This window comes from Centruroides vittatus, unplaced genomic scaffold (genome assembly GCF_030686945.1).
Source record: "Centruroides vittatus isolate TY-2023 unplaced genomic scaffold, ASM3068694v2 scaffold_1152, whole genome shotgun sequence".
Classification (NCBI taxonomy): domain Eukaryota; kingdom Metazoa; phylum Arthropoda; class Arachnida; order Scorpiones; family Buthidae; genus Centruroides; species Centruroides vittatus.
The window spans coordinates 36369-54364 of record NW_027122670.1 but is presented as its reverse complement, the minus strand read 5'-3'; the positions used below and the strand labels follow the sequence as shown (position 1 = coordinate 54364).

General features: G+C 27.4%; 1 protein-coding gene across 2 annotated transcripts in view; it reads right to left on the bottom strand.

Moving 5' to 3' along the window:
- The window catches only part of Dis3 (exosome complex exonuclease RRP44-like protein Dis3), a 34726-nt gene that overhangs the window by 10459 nt on the left and 6271 nt on the right, over positions 1 to 17996 (bottom strand). The window contains exons 1-11 of one of the 2 annotated variants that reach the window (XM_067284161.1): positions 17461 to 17530; positions 17096 to 17257; positions 12177 to 12284; positions 11990 to 12088; positions 10217 to 10354; positions 8159 to 8305; positions 7124 to 7240; positions 5517 to 5618; positions 3380 to 3444; positions 2669 to 2753; positions 10 to 137 (exon numbers count right to left, since the gene is read on the bottom strand). In XM_067284161.1, the coding sequence (XP_067140262.1) occupies positions 10 to 137; positions 2669 to 2753; positions 3380 to 3444; positions 5517 to 5618; positions 7124 to 7240; positions 8159 to 8305; positions 10217 to 10354; positions 11990 to 12088; positions 12177 to 12284; positions 17096 to 17257; positions 17461 to 17469 (1160 nt within the window). In that variant the 5' untranslated portion in view covers positions 17470 to 17530. Of the gene's footprint in view, positions 1 to 9; positions 138 to 2668; positions 2754 to 3379; positions 3445 to 5516; positions 5619 to 7123; positions 7241 to 8158; positions 8306 to 10216; positions 10355 to 11989; positions 12089 to 12176; positions 12285 to 17095; positions 17258 to 17460; positions 17531 to 17996 lie in introns of those variants that run through there. The other variant, XM_067284160.1, reaches the window with a different exon arrangement.

The following is a 17996-nucleotide window of genomic DNA, read 5'->3' as shown; positions in this document are numbered from 1 at the left end:
TTGACTTACCCTTCATCCATTCTTTTTTGTTTTAAAATTTTAGCAAAGTTATTTAATTTGCGCAAACTCTTTGCTAAACTACTAGTATTTTTCTTGTCTTCTATTACACATTGTGCTTCTTCATAAGTAAAGGCTATCTGTTACATAAATTATTTTATTACATTATTATTACACACATGTTTTATGAAACTTTAATCAAACTTAATCATTATATTTCAAATATATCAAACTATATCTGATTTATCTATTTTAATTATATATGTCTTCTTACAAGATTTAAAATTGCACTATTTACATTACTATTAAATATAATATATACAGTAAAGTTCCAATATATCTGATCTTTAATTATATATATATATAATTTAGTTTCTTCAAAGTAAAATTTAAAATCTGTATTACTTCAAATATAAGCCACCCTCAAATTTAAGCTGCAGTAGGAGTTTAAAATTGGAAAATGTAATAAAAAATAAAAATGATTTTATATATAGGATTTATATCAATTGCAGGATATCTTTCTTTTTTAAGACCAGAGAATAATTTTGTCTTTTTTTATACTGAAATAACTTTTCCTTTGTGGCTCTCCAACAACACACATTCTTTTCGTTAACCATAAATTTTTCACTGGCTGTGCAATTTCCAATTTCTTCGGTGCACAATATAATTTTTCTTTTGAATTCAGCATCATATATAAACTGTTTTTCCATTATTAGTGAGTATGGGAAATAAAAAAATTTAAAATTTGATTCTATATAGCTGCTATCAAACAGCAACTGAATTAAATCAAAAAAGTGTGAATGGGAAACCAGCGAATAAGCATTTATCAGTGATCATAATGCTATGCGCATGTGTAGAGCATAAAGCAAAGACCCGACTGTTGGGGAGTGGAAGATCAGCAGAAATAAGAAGTTAAAATATTCACTTTGAATTTAAGCCACATCATAATTTTATGTCTTAAAAATTGGAATAAAAAGTGTGGCTAAATTCAAAGTAATAAGATAATTCTTATTTATTTAAGTTTTTTATTTCAGGAATATTGAAATAATGATTATCACCCAGAGTTCAAAATGAATAAAAGAAGGTTTCCATAGGCTCAGTAATAGAAATCTATCTAATAACCTATTTTTATGTACAACTTATATATGGTTCTGTATTATCCAGTCTGCTGTTATTCCTGTTCATACTGATTAATAAAGACCTTAGTTTACTTCATTTTAATATACAATATATAAGGTGAATCATAACTATTGGTAAAAAATGTAAATGTAAGTGCGGCTAAAACTAAAAGAAAAGGCTCAGTAAACATAGGTCATAAACCCACAAGAAAGGAGTAGAGCCTATTTTATTTTTGTCTAGAAAAATATATAAAAAGATATGCATTGTAGTAAAGAAGTACCTTGACTAGAAATTACCTGAAAAATTGATAGAAAGGAATGAATTAATCAGTTGGTTAACTAGGTTGTCTGATTTAAATCCCCTTGATTTTTTACTTTTGATGTTATTTAAAATCCCTTGCCTACCCTACAACAGTCACAACTGTGACAGAGCTATAAGAGTATACAGTGGTGTCTCATACTTTGAATTTAATTCATTCCAGAAGCTGTTTGAACTGCAAATTAATATTTTCCATTCAAAATAACGAAAAATGAATTAATCCATTCCCAGATCCTAAACGATGCTCAGTTTTGATAAACTGTTTTTAAAATAGTTTATCAAATACACACAATTTAAGGTAAAAACAACACAATTAAATGCCCTAATACTAAATTTGAAAAAAAAATTCATAATGTGTATGAAAAAGATGCTCCTAAACTTCAAACCAAATGAAGTTTATGCTTCAAGTGCATTTTTTCATTGTGCATGCAGTTCAAATTTCAAAGCATTATTCAAACTCTGAGGTAAATTTTTGTTGAATTTAGTGTTCAAACTCTGAAGTACAAGGTTTGAAGTACAAGGTGCCTCTATATTGCAAATGCATACAATATTATTAGAAATCAGTCTGGAAATTTACAAGTAAGGCAACTACTTTGAACTAAAGATAGTTCAAAGTAGTTGCCTTACTTATAAATTTCCCTTATGTTTTATGGCCTATATTTATTGAATTTTTGATTTTAGGTGTAGAATATGCATATGCATTTATTACCAACAGTTATACTTTACTTGAATATTCTATTCAAGGTGAACAATAAATTCTAATTCTTGATAAAAAATAATCACACTAATTCTTGCTTTACTGAAGTATAAAAATAGTTTTAAATTGTCTCAAATAGTTTCAAGCTATAAGATGGTTTAAATGGTCAATATATAGTAAAAACCGTTTTTTTACTGTATATTGACCACTGAACACAAGACCGTGTTATTTATCAAACACCTGGCTTTTTCCACCTTTATTAGTTGATATTAGTCAACTAATACAGGTGGAAAAAGCCAGGTGTTTGATAAATAACACGGTCTTGTGTTCAATGGTCAACTTTAAGATGGTGTTTAACAGTCAACAACGGATATTGAACTTCTGAAAATGAGCTGAGAAAGCTTCAAACTACTAGGAACTATTTAAAGCTATTTTTGTGCTGCAATAAAAAATTAGTGTGATTGTTATTTTATTCAATTATTATAAATTACAATAATATATATTAAAACATTTCTATTATGCACATTTATATGTTACCTTTGATCTTATAATAGTCTTTTTGTAAGATGTTTTTAATATATTTGCTTCTGAATCCATTTCCCATATACATGAAAATGCAAACCTGTTTTCAAATATTTTAAATTTAATGACATATTATAAATATGATATTAAATTATAATTATTTATTAGTAACAAATCAGTAATATAATTATATTAAAAAATATCTTCCATTTTTGAAAGTCTAACATAAAAAACTATCAATTTTTCTCATAAAAGTAAAAATTTTTAACATCTTTATGATAGATTATATTCATTACATTTTATATTATAATATAGGAAACCTTTATTATTTAATTTCGAATTACCCAAACAGATAATCATCATAAAAATAAATAAGCCAAATATTGCTAAAACATTGTGTTTATTAAGCTGTTTAATGAAAATCATTGTAATTGTTTTAATGAATGATTTTATTTCCAATCATTTTCTTTTTGTAATTTTTATTTATTTATTGAATTAAAAATCAATGGCAATATAAAATACTTTAACAGTTTTCTGATTCATTCTTGTTAAAGTATAAACTCTAGTTTTTACACTTTAAAATAACTTTTAAAAAGATTAATCATTTCTACTCAATTTTGTTTTATTTTGCTTGAAAATTTATAACTGAAGATCGATTCTTTTTTCCTAAATTAAGTTAACTATCAAGAAACTCAGATGATATTACAATAATTAAAATCATTTTACCTATCTTCATTTGCTCTCAGAGAACATAAATTTGAACTGAGAAGTTCTGGAACCATGTCTATTCTCTAAAATATAAAATAAAAACATTCTGTATGTCTCATTAACAAATAAAATAATAAATTATGTTTATTACATTTTATTCAATTTTAATTAGAAAATCAGTTCCATTTTATTCCATTGCACTGTATTAAAATGATGGCTTATGCATCATATAACATAAATCTATCTTTGTAAGATAATTATATAAAAACCAAATTTTGCTAAGTTCATTCAAACTTTGTAGATTTATATTAATATGAAAAATAAAATGATAATCTTTGTAATATAATTAAAAACAAATTTCATTCAAATCTATTCTATACTTTCATATTTATCTCAATATCAAATTAAACAACCACCATTTTGAGACAGTGTTGTGTGGAATAAGAGCATTTCTTTATGATTAGAATGTATACTATTACAAAAATATCTTATATTAAAAATGCATACAATCATCATTATTTAAAACTAGCAGATATGCCCAGTGCTGACCACGAAAAAAACAAGAACAAACATTAAAATGAAAACCATATTAAGAGTTTCGTTATTTTAGCCTACTATTTATAGACATGTTTATCAGGAAGTGTTAAATAAATTATAATACTGAAAAGAAAATTTAACAGAATAAGGATGTCAAAAATCTAGTTTGAAAGAGAGAAAAAACAAATTGACCTTACTTAAATTCATTTAATAAAAATAAAAATGAATGAATATCAGATTTTGAGGCAAACAGACCAAAAATTTACACTCGGCACCATGGAAAAACCTGAAGTACATGTTTTGTGCTTGCTAAGAATGCAATACTCGTAAAGTATGGAATGGCTCAATTTCATTGGTCAGGTAGACAAAGAATTGATGTTTTTCAACAAAAAAGTATTTTCAACAAAAAAGTAATCATGCACTTCTGCCTGCACAAGAAGATAATTAAAGACATCCAAATTTTTCTAATGTTTAATATTAACATGCCATTCACAACAGAATATAATTGTGGTAATAAGCCAACCAATGAAATTTCACAAAAATAGACCAAATATTTAAACTCAGCACCTTTTGAAAACCTAAAAAAATACCGTATTTACTTGCATATAAGACAAGGTTTTTATTCATTTATCACAGCTTCAAATTCCTAGATTGTCCTATACATGCAAGCGAAAGATTCTTTACGTGTCTGCAAATAATTTTTGTGAACTGTCTATTTGCATTTTTTACCAGATGCTTATCCTCTTGTATTTAAAAACATAAGTATTTTATCTGGGTTGTTTGAATCGTTCTTGTATATTGTCAGAAGTAAAGATGAATAGCAATGGGAAAAGCAAAGCTTTCGATTTGAATTCCAGATTGAAATTCCAAAATCACACGGGAGCACGATATAAGTTTTAATCCATTCCCACGTGAAAAGAGATGATTATTCAGAAATCAGAGTTCAGAGAACTCATAAATGTAATTGACAGAGAGCAGATTCGACTGTTAAGAACTGGCCAAAAAAAAAAAAGGTTCCCAATTGTCCAGCTTTACATTAACAAATTATGTTGTCAATTTTACAAGATTTTTTCTTAAGGTTTAAAATGCCAGTAATTTTTGCAGGACAATGTGTGCATTTACATTCATTTGATGTTTTACTTGTAGTTAAATGAAATGAAATTAGAATTGTATTAATAAATCTAATTTTCTTTATTTTGATCTTCAAAGTCACACCTCGTCCTATATGTGAGGTCGTCTTATATGCAAGTAAATACGGTATTTTATGCTTGCAGGCAACTTTATTAAGTAATTTTCATATTTGAATGTCACTATCCCACTGGTCAGATAGAAAGGGTCTGCTGTGGTCACCATGAAGTTAATTTTATGAAAAGTAACCATTGACCTCCTCTAGCATGAGTAGGTCCCTGAAAAGTTTTGTTGCACTTGTTCAAACCATGTCAAAATGTATAAAGAACAAACTACGCTTTCTTTTTGTATATTAGTTAAACCTAATTCTGAATTTAGAAAAAGAAAATATGACTAGTCACAACATAAGAATATTTCTATTTAAATTTATATTTTACCTATAATTTTATATTACATATTTTTATTCATTATATTTATAAAATATCATTACCTTATCAACTAAATATACTGTATTTCCACGAAGGGCAGCTTCATTATCAATAGCAGTACTAGGTTTGATAAAATGTGAGACATCAGCAATATGTACTCCAACCTTTGTGAAATATATTAAAAAATTTGAGTAAAAAACTTTTAATTACTGAAAATTGTTATAAATATATTAAATTGGGTGTTACATAAACAGAATAAAATCATATTTTATAACATTTTTAATTTTTATGGCAACACACAACTGAAAAAATCAATAATAAACTGATGGATTACACTCCTCTGACTCTCTAACTCAACACCTGATTCCCTTTTACCATATTACTTTTATATTTTATGAGAAACTATTTATTGTGACAGTGTGACAATGATGGACTGCAATTTTTAATCATATTTTTAATTTATTTAATTTAAAATATATCCTCTCCACCTCAAATTAGTACTATAGTGTCTTGCTGCTGTACATCATACTTTTCCATTAGCAATGGAGTTGTGCTGGTCATCTGTCTAACTCCTTTCAGGGGAAGTTTCCGAACTGAAATAATGTGACTTCCAGTTTGCATCAGAAGTTCATATACAGTTAATCAGGGCCTGCTGTCCCATATCTGGTCTTGACTTTTGTTTATCTAACTCTATTCATGATATTAAGGAAAGACTGACAGACAAACAACAGTGGGAATTTATAGGTCTACAATTTTTTTCAAATTGCAGCCCAATAACAATTATTAGAAAAGAATTAATAATCAAACTTCTGAGAACAGTAACTGTAATTTACCAATATAATTTTTTTGTGTCATATTAATATATCATTTGTTATAATCTGTAAAACTTGTGCAATTGTAAAAAATACATAAATATTTTTTATTTTAATTATACAGAATGGTCCATTTAGGTGGGAATAATCTGAAAGCTGAGTCGTTAATGTGAAGTTCAAATTCTGCCACAATGGCAAAGTAAGGTGGAAATTTAATTGGATGGTTTTGTCATATGACAAAAATGAATACAGCAGTTCTTGGCATTGATTCTTCTGCATAAAACATGCCAATGCATTATTAAACATTTTTAAGTAATGTTGAACAATGCACTGACACTTTGTGTACAGCAGGGTGAACTCCAAACACAACTGTTTGGAGACTTTTCCTGATATTATGAACCAATACAGTGGAAACATGGGATTCTTTCTCAGGATCATATTTAGGATCATCAGAATATGGCTTCACAACTGACCCTATTTCTTCAAATGTGCATTTCCAATGCATTATATAATCATATTTAGGTGTCTTCCTGATGCCATAAACACAACAAAATATGTATTTAACAGCTGTCACAGTCTCAAAGTTTGCATACCAAAGAACACAAATGTCACATTGCTCCATAGTCAATGCCATTTTCATTTTTGTTACATGATAAAACTACGTAATGAAACTCCTGCCTTACTTTGCCATTGTGACAAAATTTGAACTTCATACAACTAATGTGTTTATCAGCTACAAATTATCACCCAAATGGATCAACCTGTATAATAATACTAAAAAAATAAATAGAAAGTTTGAAAAAACTGCATAAAAAGATTTACTTTTGAAATACTTAAAAATGTAAATCAAATTTTACCTCGTATTTTCCATTTTTTAAGCAACGACAATGTAATGCATCATCAATATCTGTACAGCCTGGAGGATCTATACTACATATTTCCAAATTTCTCAAATCAGTTCTACTTTTAACATCCTGAAGTAAATGAAATATATATATAAATTTATGTTTTTGTTTGAATAACATAAAAAATTAACATTGAAAGATTTAATAGATAAATATTATATACTTAAATACTTAAGAATGTTTAATTTGTATATAAAAACAAAATTTTATCGTTACCATATTTTATCAATAAATTATATACTTTTTATTAAATAAATATTCTTACTTTTATGAAAAAAATAAATATAAATAAATAACGACTAACCCGTTACAAAGCTATACATCCACAAGAGCCGAATTATCGGGCTAGAGTTGGCTATAATAAATAAATAATTAATAAGACAATTTGGCACTAGAGCTTGGCGTTAGGCGCCATCTCTTACTAAACTTAATAATTATAATTAAATTAAATAAATAATTTTAATAATTTGGAACTGGAGGAAAAGAAATCGGCCCGAAGCGGGACTCGAACCCGCAACTTCTGCTATCCGTGCAGACACGTTACCAGTTACGCTACCCGGACCTTCAGTCCGATCGCCTCCTCCAGTATATATAAGCTAACATGACGACCATCGATGGTCATTACAATGCCAGCTGGGGACACATCAAGTGCCCACGTCCTCCCAAGGCACTCAACCGGCCATCGCAACCCCGGCAAGGCGTATAAATATAAATAAATAACGACTAACCCGTTACAACCACACGAATAGCAGAAGTTGCGGGTTCGAGTCCCGCTTCGGGCCGATTTCTTTTCCTCCAGTTCCAAATTATTAAAATTATTTATTTAATTTAATTATAATTATTAAGTTTAGTAAGAGATGGCACCTAATGCCAAGCTCTATTGCCAAATTGTCTTATTAATTATTTATTTATTATAGCCAACTCTAGCCCGATAATTCGGCTCTTGTAAATGTATAGAAAAAAATAAAATGATAAAAAATAATTTACCTCTTCAGTTATCAGCCATGGTAAAGAAGGAAGACAATCTAATACAGCTTGAGAAAATGATTGATTAGGTATATCATTTTCAACAAGAATTGCACTAGTTTCTGTTTTTTTATCTCCAATCTCCCCTAATATTTCTACATAATGACCCTATAAAAATTAAAGCTGCAGTTAAATTTTATTGCTTCATAGAAATCAATTATACAAATATTTACAGTTGTAATATTTTGATGAAAAAATAATAAATAGTTAAACTATAAGTCAAGGACTTACTTTAATTATAACCGTCATCATAATTAAAAGTTATCATTATTAATTATCTTAAATTTATGTAATTCAAACTATTATTTTAAAATCATTCATAGTTTAGAATACGTACTACTCTGCCTATTAATTTTTCAATCTTAAGTAATTACTAGAGATAGAACTGATACCAATTCAATACCAATATATTGATACCAGTTTTTAAAACAAATTGATACCAATATTGATTTTTATCTTTCACATCCTAATATCCACAATAATTTACATTCAATACAAATTTTAAATATTATTCTTTGTTGTCTGATTTCCTTATTTACCCAATTATTTAATATTACAATGATCTAGTCATGTATGTATTACAATGATGTAGTTGAGTGATAGTCAAAAATGACTTTATAAAAACATTGAGGCTTAGTCAGCACAGCTTATCGTCATTGTAGGGGATCAATATTTCATATGTAAATAAGTCTTAGCGATTTGAAAAGAATTAAGGGGTATGCATTTAAAAATTCAAAAAACATTTTTCTCCATATAGGGGTCACCCTAATATACATCAATTATAAACTAAAACTAAACTAAAGCAAATTAAAACAAAATTTGTAAAAACGAATCAAACATTTGTTAGATTATTTAAACAGTTTAAATTATTGAAATATAATTATTCACAGAATGAATGTGAAATTGCATTTACTAATTAGCAGTTATCCTTAGATAATCATAATTATAAAATTAGTTGCTATTTATAGTGTAATAAATTTGTTTGTTCAGTTAATGATATTTTTAAATGAAAAGCAAAAATAAAAAATAAATCCATGGATGTGAAGAGAACCATGAAATTTGAATACAATAGGCTAACGTATTCATTAATGGGACAAAACTGGACATTCTATGGGTACGTTCGTTAAGTTGAACGAGTTAAACGCGTTAGTAACGAATCGTTCGAAAAGTAATAGTCTCGCTCAGTGCGCATGCTCCGCAGTGATGACGTATCGAACGAAGCTCACAAAGGAAAGAGTTAGTTTACTTCGTTAAGAAAATGGCGCCCGACGATATCGATGTTTCTAGATCTACTCGAGTGTTTAAATTGTGAATTAAAAGGTGAAATGATTGAAATAACTGTCCATCCGAAGCAACCTAAGAAAAATATTTTGGATAAGGCTGCACTAGCAACATTCCTATCTTCAATTTTAGAAACAGCCATTTAGTTATAAATGCTGTCAAACGGTCAAAAAGTCTAACGAAATAAGAATAATGATGACGTCATTCTCGTTTAACTCAACGAACGTACCCTATGTAAAATTGTTTTTAGTTATATCTAGTACATTATAAGTACCAATACACATTCTTTTTATACATTTTTATGTGTGTATTTTTACATATGTGTACTTTACTTAATATATCATTTTACCAAGTAAAGCTGAGTATCTCAGCTAGTTTTATACAATTTTAATATCTTAATATAATCAAAAATAAATTTGAAGTATTTTTAATTAATTATTTGGTAGCTGAATAGTTGAAGCAACTAAAGCATGTGCTTATTGCTCTAAGAGGCTTAGGTTTAACGTACAGTACATATAACTTTAGTAATAGTCCCATTGTCAGCCTAGCCAAACCTACATCAGATATGGAATAAAAGGCTTTCTTAGTGCCTACAGGATAATTTTTTTTTTTTGATAATATTGGATGAGTAAGAACAATATCTATGATTACAATAGGAGAATTCTATAACATCATTATATAATAAATTATAATAAAATAATAAAAAACATAAATAAATAATATTATTTAAAAACTTACTAATGGATAAGCAGAATTTCTTGGCCAACTGTCTATTCTTACAATAATTCTTTTATTCAATAATTGCTTGGCTTGTCTAGTTTCAATTTTAATCTTCGGTATACGTTTTTCCAAAGGAACAAAAATTTGTTTTCGATCCTGAAACAATAATTAAATGTTAATAATATTTTGTTTTGTTGTTATAATGGTTCATGAACTTTCATTATAATTAAAAGTTTATTATAAAATATTGAATACTGAAATGAAAAGATAAATTTTAAAGATAAAATAACAATTATATAATGAACAGATTAAATTGAAAATAAGATTATTTATTAAGAAAAAAAATTTTTAAACATAACTGATATAGGTGTAGGAGAATGTTTTTAATGTTAAAATAGTCTAAAAAATGAAATTAATACAAAAGTTACAATTATCATCACATTGGCCTAAATATAAGTCATATTTATTTCCATATTCAACATTTCGTAAATTCTGAAACATATCTTAATTACATAAAACTGTTAGGATGAAAATACAGTTTTGTAGAAATTTTAACAATGAGATTCCTTATTAATTTTTAAGTATTCAAGTCAAAGAATATTTTTCAAAAATAATGATTTTTATAAATTTTTTTACTAGTTTTAATGTAATTTGATGAAAATGAAGATTTATATCCATTTGAAAAAATCATTTTGTTGTTTTAAATTAATCTGTTTGTTCTTGACATTATTATTTTCTCAAATTGGAAATCACTATTCTTCAAGTATACATTCCTCTAATATAGTTACCATATTTTCTTAATACAAACAACACGTGTCTTTTAACCCATCTTATAATGATTAAATATGAAAATATTACTTCTGTTACTTATATATAAAATACAAAACTGTTCATAGTCGTCAAATCCATCTAGTACATGAATGCAGAGAGGTCTCACTAAACATGTTACACATGCTATTTTTTTATTTACTGAACTTCACTTATATAAATTTAGTCCTATCATAAATTCCCTTTTTTTAATAATAAAATTTAATGATGTTTTTAATGATTTTCATCAAATATTTCTACCTATATTAGAAAAAATTCATTTTTAATAAAGATGTAAAAAGGATCATTTTCAATTTTTGGTGTAAAACAACAACAATAATATTGTTAGAACAATAGTACATAAATGTACTGTACTAAAATTATAACTTTGTTAATATTCTTTTGTTTCTGTTACAGTTTATACTAATATTCAGACAAAGACGGACAGCTGAGTCAGTTAAGACATCAGCCTATCACTCTGGGGAACTCAGGAGGATTGAATGTGGGCTGTTAAAAAAATCCTAGGAAGTGTATGCAGAATGGTCTGTTACAGATGTGTTAGGCCTAGTCTCTCTCCACTTGGCCACCCCATTTTGGGCTAGCCAAACCCATGATGGGACTGAAAAAAGTCCTCTTAGTGCACAGGAGGAAAGAATAAAAAAAAGAAAATATTCAGACAGAATTTATTTATTTATTTTTAAACAGTTTAATGAACAAATAAATGTATAAAATATGGTGCATTAAAAAGTATATAATAAAATAAAATAAATCTTAAAAAATTGTCAAAACGGTAAAGAATAACTTCATAACTAATAAAATAAATTCCAATACAAATCTGTATCAAGGAACCATTTAATATTATTGGAATTAATGAAAAACTGTGAGTTGATGAAAATCAACCTTTTGCATATTCTGAATATTTATTGGTTCCTTGGTGAAGATTTTTGTTGAAATTATGAAATAAAATAAGTTTTAAAAAATTACGTTTTCATTTCTAGTTTGTTCAAGAATTCCTGAATATGCTCTCCAATTTCTTTTGATAATACCAACAATTTTACCAAAAGGTTTGTTTTCTTTTAAACTCTGGAAAATATAAATATAAATCTTAAATTGTATTCTTCACAGTTTTAATATAATTTAGTCATTATTTTTTTTATTTTTAAAAGTATACCTTTACATCACCAGAAATTATTTTCATTTCTTCTTCAGAAAGCAACTCCACTGCAACCATATCATCATGAATTGCTCTATTAATGTTCTTTTTTCCATTAACTACTACCTAAAAATATTATATTTAAATATTAAATAAATACTATTACATATTAATTTATTTTAACAAAAGTCTTCTCATATCATTCACAATTCTTATAAAAATTTTTTTTTTAAATCACATAATATATTCTGTAAATATATGAACTGGAATTAAAATTAATAAATTTCTATAAATTTTTAAGTGTATTTATCTTATTTCATCTGTCATTTTTATATTTAATCATAGTTAATTAAATATTGATACAAATAATATTAAATTATAAAGGTTGGTGTGTTGTAAATTACAAAGTTGCTGGTGCATTTTGTTTCAATGTTAAGTGATATGAAAAAATTCTTTGTGTCGTTGTTTCTTGGAAATGTATTCATTCAGGAAAAGAGGACATTATTAATCTAACACAAATTCTTTTACTTATTTTTGAAGTGGAACCTAACCCCAGTCTCTTACAAAGGTCTCTAGCAAACATGGATCTCCATTGAGTCGATCTCAATCTAGTAGGATCATCACACTCCTTCTAATGCTAAACTAATAACTGATTTTTAAGTCACTTATGGTTAAAAATTCATACAAAATTTCTACAGAAAAAATTGTCTCACAGATGGATAAAGATTTTAAAAGTTCACAGAAATCGTCAGTTGAGTCAAACACATTAAGTTCCGTACTACTAATAAGTTTGGATGAAATGATTTATCACGTTTATAGAATAAAATTTCAGATTTAATTAAGACGTCTAATAAGAAAGTAGTTAATCAAATGGCTTTCATAAAAGATGATCTGCATTCTATACATGACTGTATTCGATAGTTGTTTGTTTCAAATGAAGGAAGGAAAAATAAAAATATGGAATTACAAACTGACAAACTAAAAACATAAAAGGAACTTATCGTTTTAAAATTAGTTCTTTAATAAACAGTTTTAATCAAAATAGTGTAATCATACATAATTTAAATTCTCAGTTCAAAAAACACTTCTAAATTAAAAATACTGGTTTTTATAAAACAAACTTTGGATTTAGATATTACATTGCTTGAACATATTTTAAATATAACTCAATTAACTGAATTAACAATTAACTATTAATAAATTTCTATAAACTATAGCAAGATTATTTTTAAGAACTAATCAAATTCAAAACCAATTTTTTACTTCTTTTATTAAATAAAAACAACAAAAATTGCTTAATGATTGGCAGAATATGCAAATTTCATCTTATCTTACATATGACTCTAGAATTAGACAAAATAACCTTCTTCCTTTCCACATTAAAATCAACAAACAAAACTGCAAGGTCAAATTACACAATAACTTTTTACTAACAGGTCATGATACAGTAACATACTGTCTTAGAACAAAAACAACTACAGGTATCCCTTGCTTAACGTGGGATTTGATTAACATGCGAAATTAATTATGGAAATTCCTTTATATACACAGCAAAATTTTTAATTTACATGGCTTTACCAGCTTAACATAGATACTGTATTTTGATTAATGCAATTTTGGTATATGTGGATGAATCAAGGAATTAATTAACTGTGTTAATCAAGGGATACCTGTAGTAAATATTGAAAATTTTAACCAATTCCCTCATTGTAAGATTCAATAAATTAACATTTGACAAATCACTAAGAAACAATTCTGCAATTGAAATTATACATAGTCAAATGCTTATAGTAACAAATGGAATCATTGGGGATTAGAAAACAAAATTTTATTGATTGATTTCTCTCAATTTAAACTTGAAGCAGATATTATCAGAATTACAGAAATATGGGTAACTTCTGAACTGTTTTATAAATCGAACACATTCAAATATTATGTAATAAAAAATGTTCTAAACTCAGACACCAATAGGCCCAAGTCAACCAAGTGTAGGAATATATTTTTTTATTAAAAATAAATTTATGCAAATCCTCCAAATTGAAAAATCTGAAAACTTTATAATAATATTCATTTGTGATTACACCTGTGTTTGATAATCTAAGGCAAGGGTTCCTAACCTTTTTCTTTCATTCAATGAATAATAGGCTACGCTCTTCAACTGACCCCTATATTTTTATGCTATTTCCCAAGATTTTGCATAATAGCATCAGGTATTACTCAAGAAGTATCAATATCAAGTAAATTATTAAATTGGTTAATGAATTTCCCACATGATTGTTATTATTATTTGAACATTATCTGAAATTCTTGAGGAAATATAATTGGTATCTGATTTTTCTCCATCGAATCTCAATTGACCCCTTGAGCTCCATCAACCCCTTTTAAAATTCCAATGACCTCCTAAGGTCTATATCAACCCCATTGGGAATCCCTGATCTAAAAAATAAATTAATGATTATGATAGTCATCATATTCCACCAGGTTGTCTAGATAAATTTAAAAAAAGTTTATAAATCTGTGGAATTATGGCAGCACATTACCCATATATTCTTTTACTGGAAAACTTTAACTCCCATTCATTTCTGCAATATGGGTGTTAGTTTCCCACATTATAAATGACTCTTGGCTCCAATAACTTAATTCTGAATAATTCTGACTCTGAAGAGATGAATATTCTGATAAATCTAACAATAGATCAGATGTGCTGTACATATCAAATCAGATTATCCAGCAGAATTTACTTGCATAGCACATAATGGCAAATCCATAATTGATTTTACTTTGTTCTGAATTCCTATTGAATCTATGCATAGATTTTAACGTATGATGCTTCAGACCATTTTCTCATCCAACCATCTTTAACTTTCAAATCAGTCAATAATAAATATCTGGATTCAAACTTTGCAATAGAGAAATTAGACAACTCAATTTAATAAGACGCCTATTAATTCATTACTGGGCAGTCTTTGCATTCTGACTTAAATTTCTCAAACTACTACCCCATTCAATAAGAATTAGGTCACTTAACCTATTCAACCCTTACCCAGCTTCATAAAATTCTGTTTGAATTTGTATGCTATTTAAAAAGAGAGACAAATCTTCTCCCAAAAATTATTGACCACTAGCCTTCAACTATAAGAAAATGTAAATGGCAGTTTTAGCTAAAAAACTTCAACTAATAACTAAAGAAATGGATTAAGAATCTAAACTTAAATATGCATATGTAAGAGATAGAGGCACAGAATCAGTGATTTTACTGTTGTTGTTATTCATTCAACTTAATTTGGTAAAAAGCATAGGAAACTATTCAGCTTTCACAGATATTGAAAAAGCCTTGGATACAGTATACATACCCCAAAATTTGAGGGCTAAAGGTGCTGGAGAAAAATTTTCCTTTATGATGTTTAAGCTATTCTCAAAATATGAGATCAGTATCATCCAGGGAAAAATTGTGATTGTAAAATTACAAACTAAATTTAAGGATTTATTAAATATAACTAATAAAAAAAATGTTGGAATTAATGGACTAATGTTTGTATAACAAATTTTTTGCTTTAATATTTGTAAATGCTCTGCCCCTGGACAACAGGGTATTATACTTTTTGCTAATAAAGATGATGATAATGATGATGATGATAATAATAATAATAACATCAAACATTATTTATTACAGATACAATAAAACAAGCATCACATTTGCACATATTCTCTGCAGAAAATTAATCAACCAGATAAAATATCACAAATAAACAGAAAAATTCTTCAGATATAAAAATAATACATAAATATATATATCAATTTATAATACACAGTAGTAAAAAAATTTCAGTTATGTGAGCCTAGGTATACAAAATGACGGTGCTTCCAGTCACCATCTTGTTTGCACACGCAAATGTGCAAACAAGATGGCGACTGTCGACAATAACCTAAACGCGCCTATATTTAAACTTTTTTCAAACTAAAACATTTTTAAAACGTAAATTTGCTACCTACTTTTTCCCCTGCTTTTGGTTACTTTTCCTACTCTTGGACGAGAAACGAAAAATAAAAAAGTCATCATACTACCTATAAATTCAATCAATGCATGGATGAAGTGAATTACGAGATTCTATAGACATTTACTTCTATATATCAGTGGTTCAAACAAAATTTGCCTGTATTGTGCATAAATTTTACTCCTCTTAAGAACTGCAGTCTTACGATTCACATCTCTTGCCTTTTCATCTACGATAGGCAGTGTCTCCATAGAGGGTGGCATCTGCGATCCAAGGCCACCTAGCCTTCCATGTGTCGTTCACGTTGTCTTTCGGGTCGGAAATCACCATTACATATCCTTGGTTATGACAAATTTAACACGTTTAACACACATTTACACACTTTTAAACACATTTAACACATTTACACACTATAAACGCACATCTAAACCACATTTAACTCACATTTGCACACTTTTAAACACGTTTAACACACATTTACACACTTTAAATGCACATTTGAACCACATATAAACCCTTTACAAAATTTTTACCTCACTTACACAATGTTAACACACCTTTAATACACTTTTATGACATTTAACATTCATTAAACACATTAAGGACACGTTTAACATGTTAATTACCATTCACAAACTTTCCTCCTCGATAACTTTAGACGTCGAGTAAATTGCACAAACTTTAAAAAAACACAGACACTTTTTAAAAAATTAACAACGTGCATAATCCATCTACATCGTAACCAAAATTCGAAATTCACATTATTCCTCATGTTTCCTGAACAGAATTTTTTGATGGATATTTGCATACGAAGGCATCGTTACTATCAACGCCATCTACACTTCTTTTCTAAAAACACTTGCCATCGAGGTTACTGGAAGCGCCACCATTTTGTATACCTAGGCTCACATTAACCAAAATTTCTTTATTAATTATACTTACATAGTCTGTCTCGTCACCACTATCAGAAATGAACACAAAACCTTTGGTTGCATTTTCTCTCATTGCTTGAAATTTTCCATGAAGTAATTTTCCAGTTTTGATTCCTGCATGAATGTCTTGTAATGTCAAATGCATTGGATAAAGTTCATCTTTAGTACCGATCTTAAAAACAAGAATAAACTTTTAATTAATTAATAATTTATAAATTGAATGGTATTTAAAATAATGAAAACTTAACAAAAATTAAGTTAATTAAAATATGAACTGTTTTTAATCATATAATAACCGAGCTTATATAAGTATATAAGCTTCTGCTATTACATTATTTTGAACATAATTATTCATTTATATATGAATAATATTACTTTTTTCATGATGTTGTTCAATTACTTCAATTCAATTATTTCAGTTTTTCAACAATTGTTTGAGTTATTTCAAATGTTTAATTGTTATTTCAACATTATTTATTTGATTTAATTTATTTATTTAATAATTTTTGAATTAATTTATTTAATTTATGAGTGATAATATACAATATTATCACTCATTTTTCTGACAAAGGAAAGAAAATTACAAAATAGCAAAATAAAATGAAAATATCCTTCAATATAACTTTCCATGTATGAACATAAAGCATTCATATTTCCCAATGATAATTACCTCAAGGAATTAAATATGAAATATGGATACATACAAAAATTACATTTTTAGAATAAGGCCGAGACTCCACTAGTGTAAAAACGAGCATAAAACCCCTTACCATAAAAACTTTTGATCACGTGACCATGATATTTTATGCCCGAGCAGGTCATAAAACCAGTGTAAAAGCGAGTTGAGCAGGGTTCAACTTTCGATGCGAATAAGGCCATGGAAAATATGCATCCCGTAGAAAATAAATGGA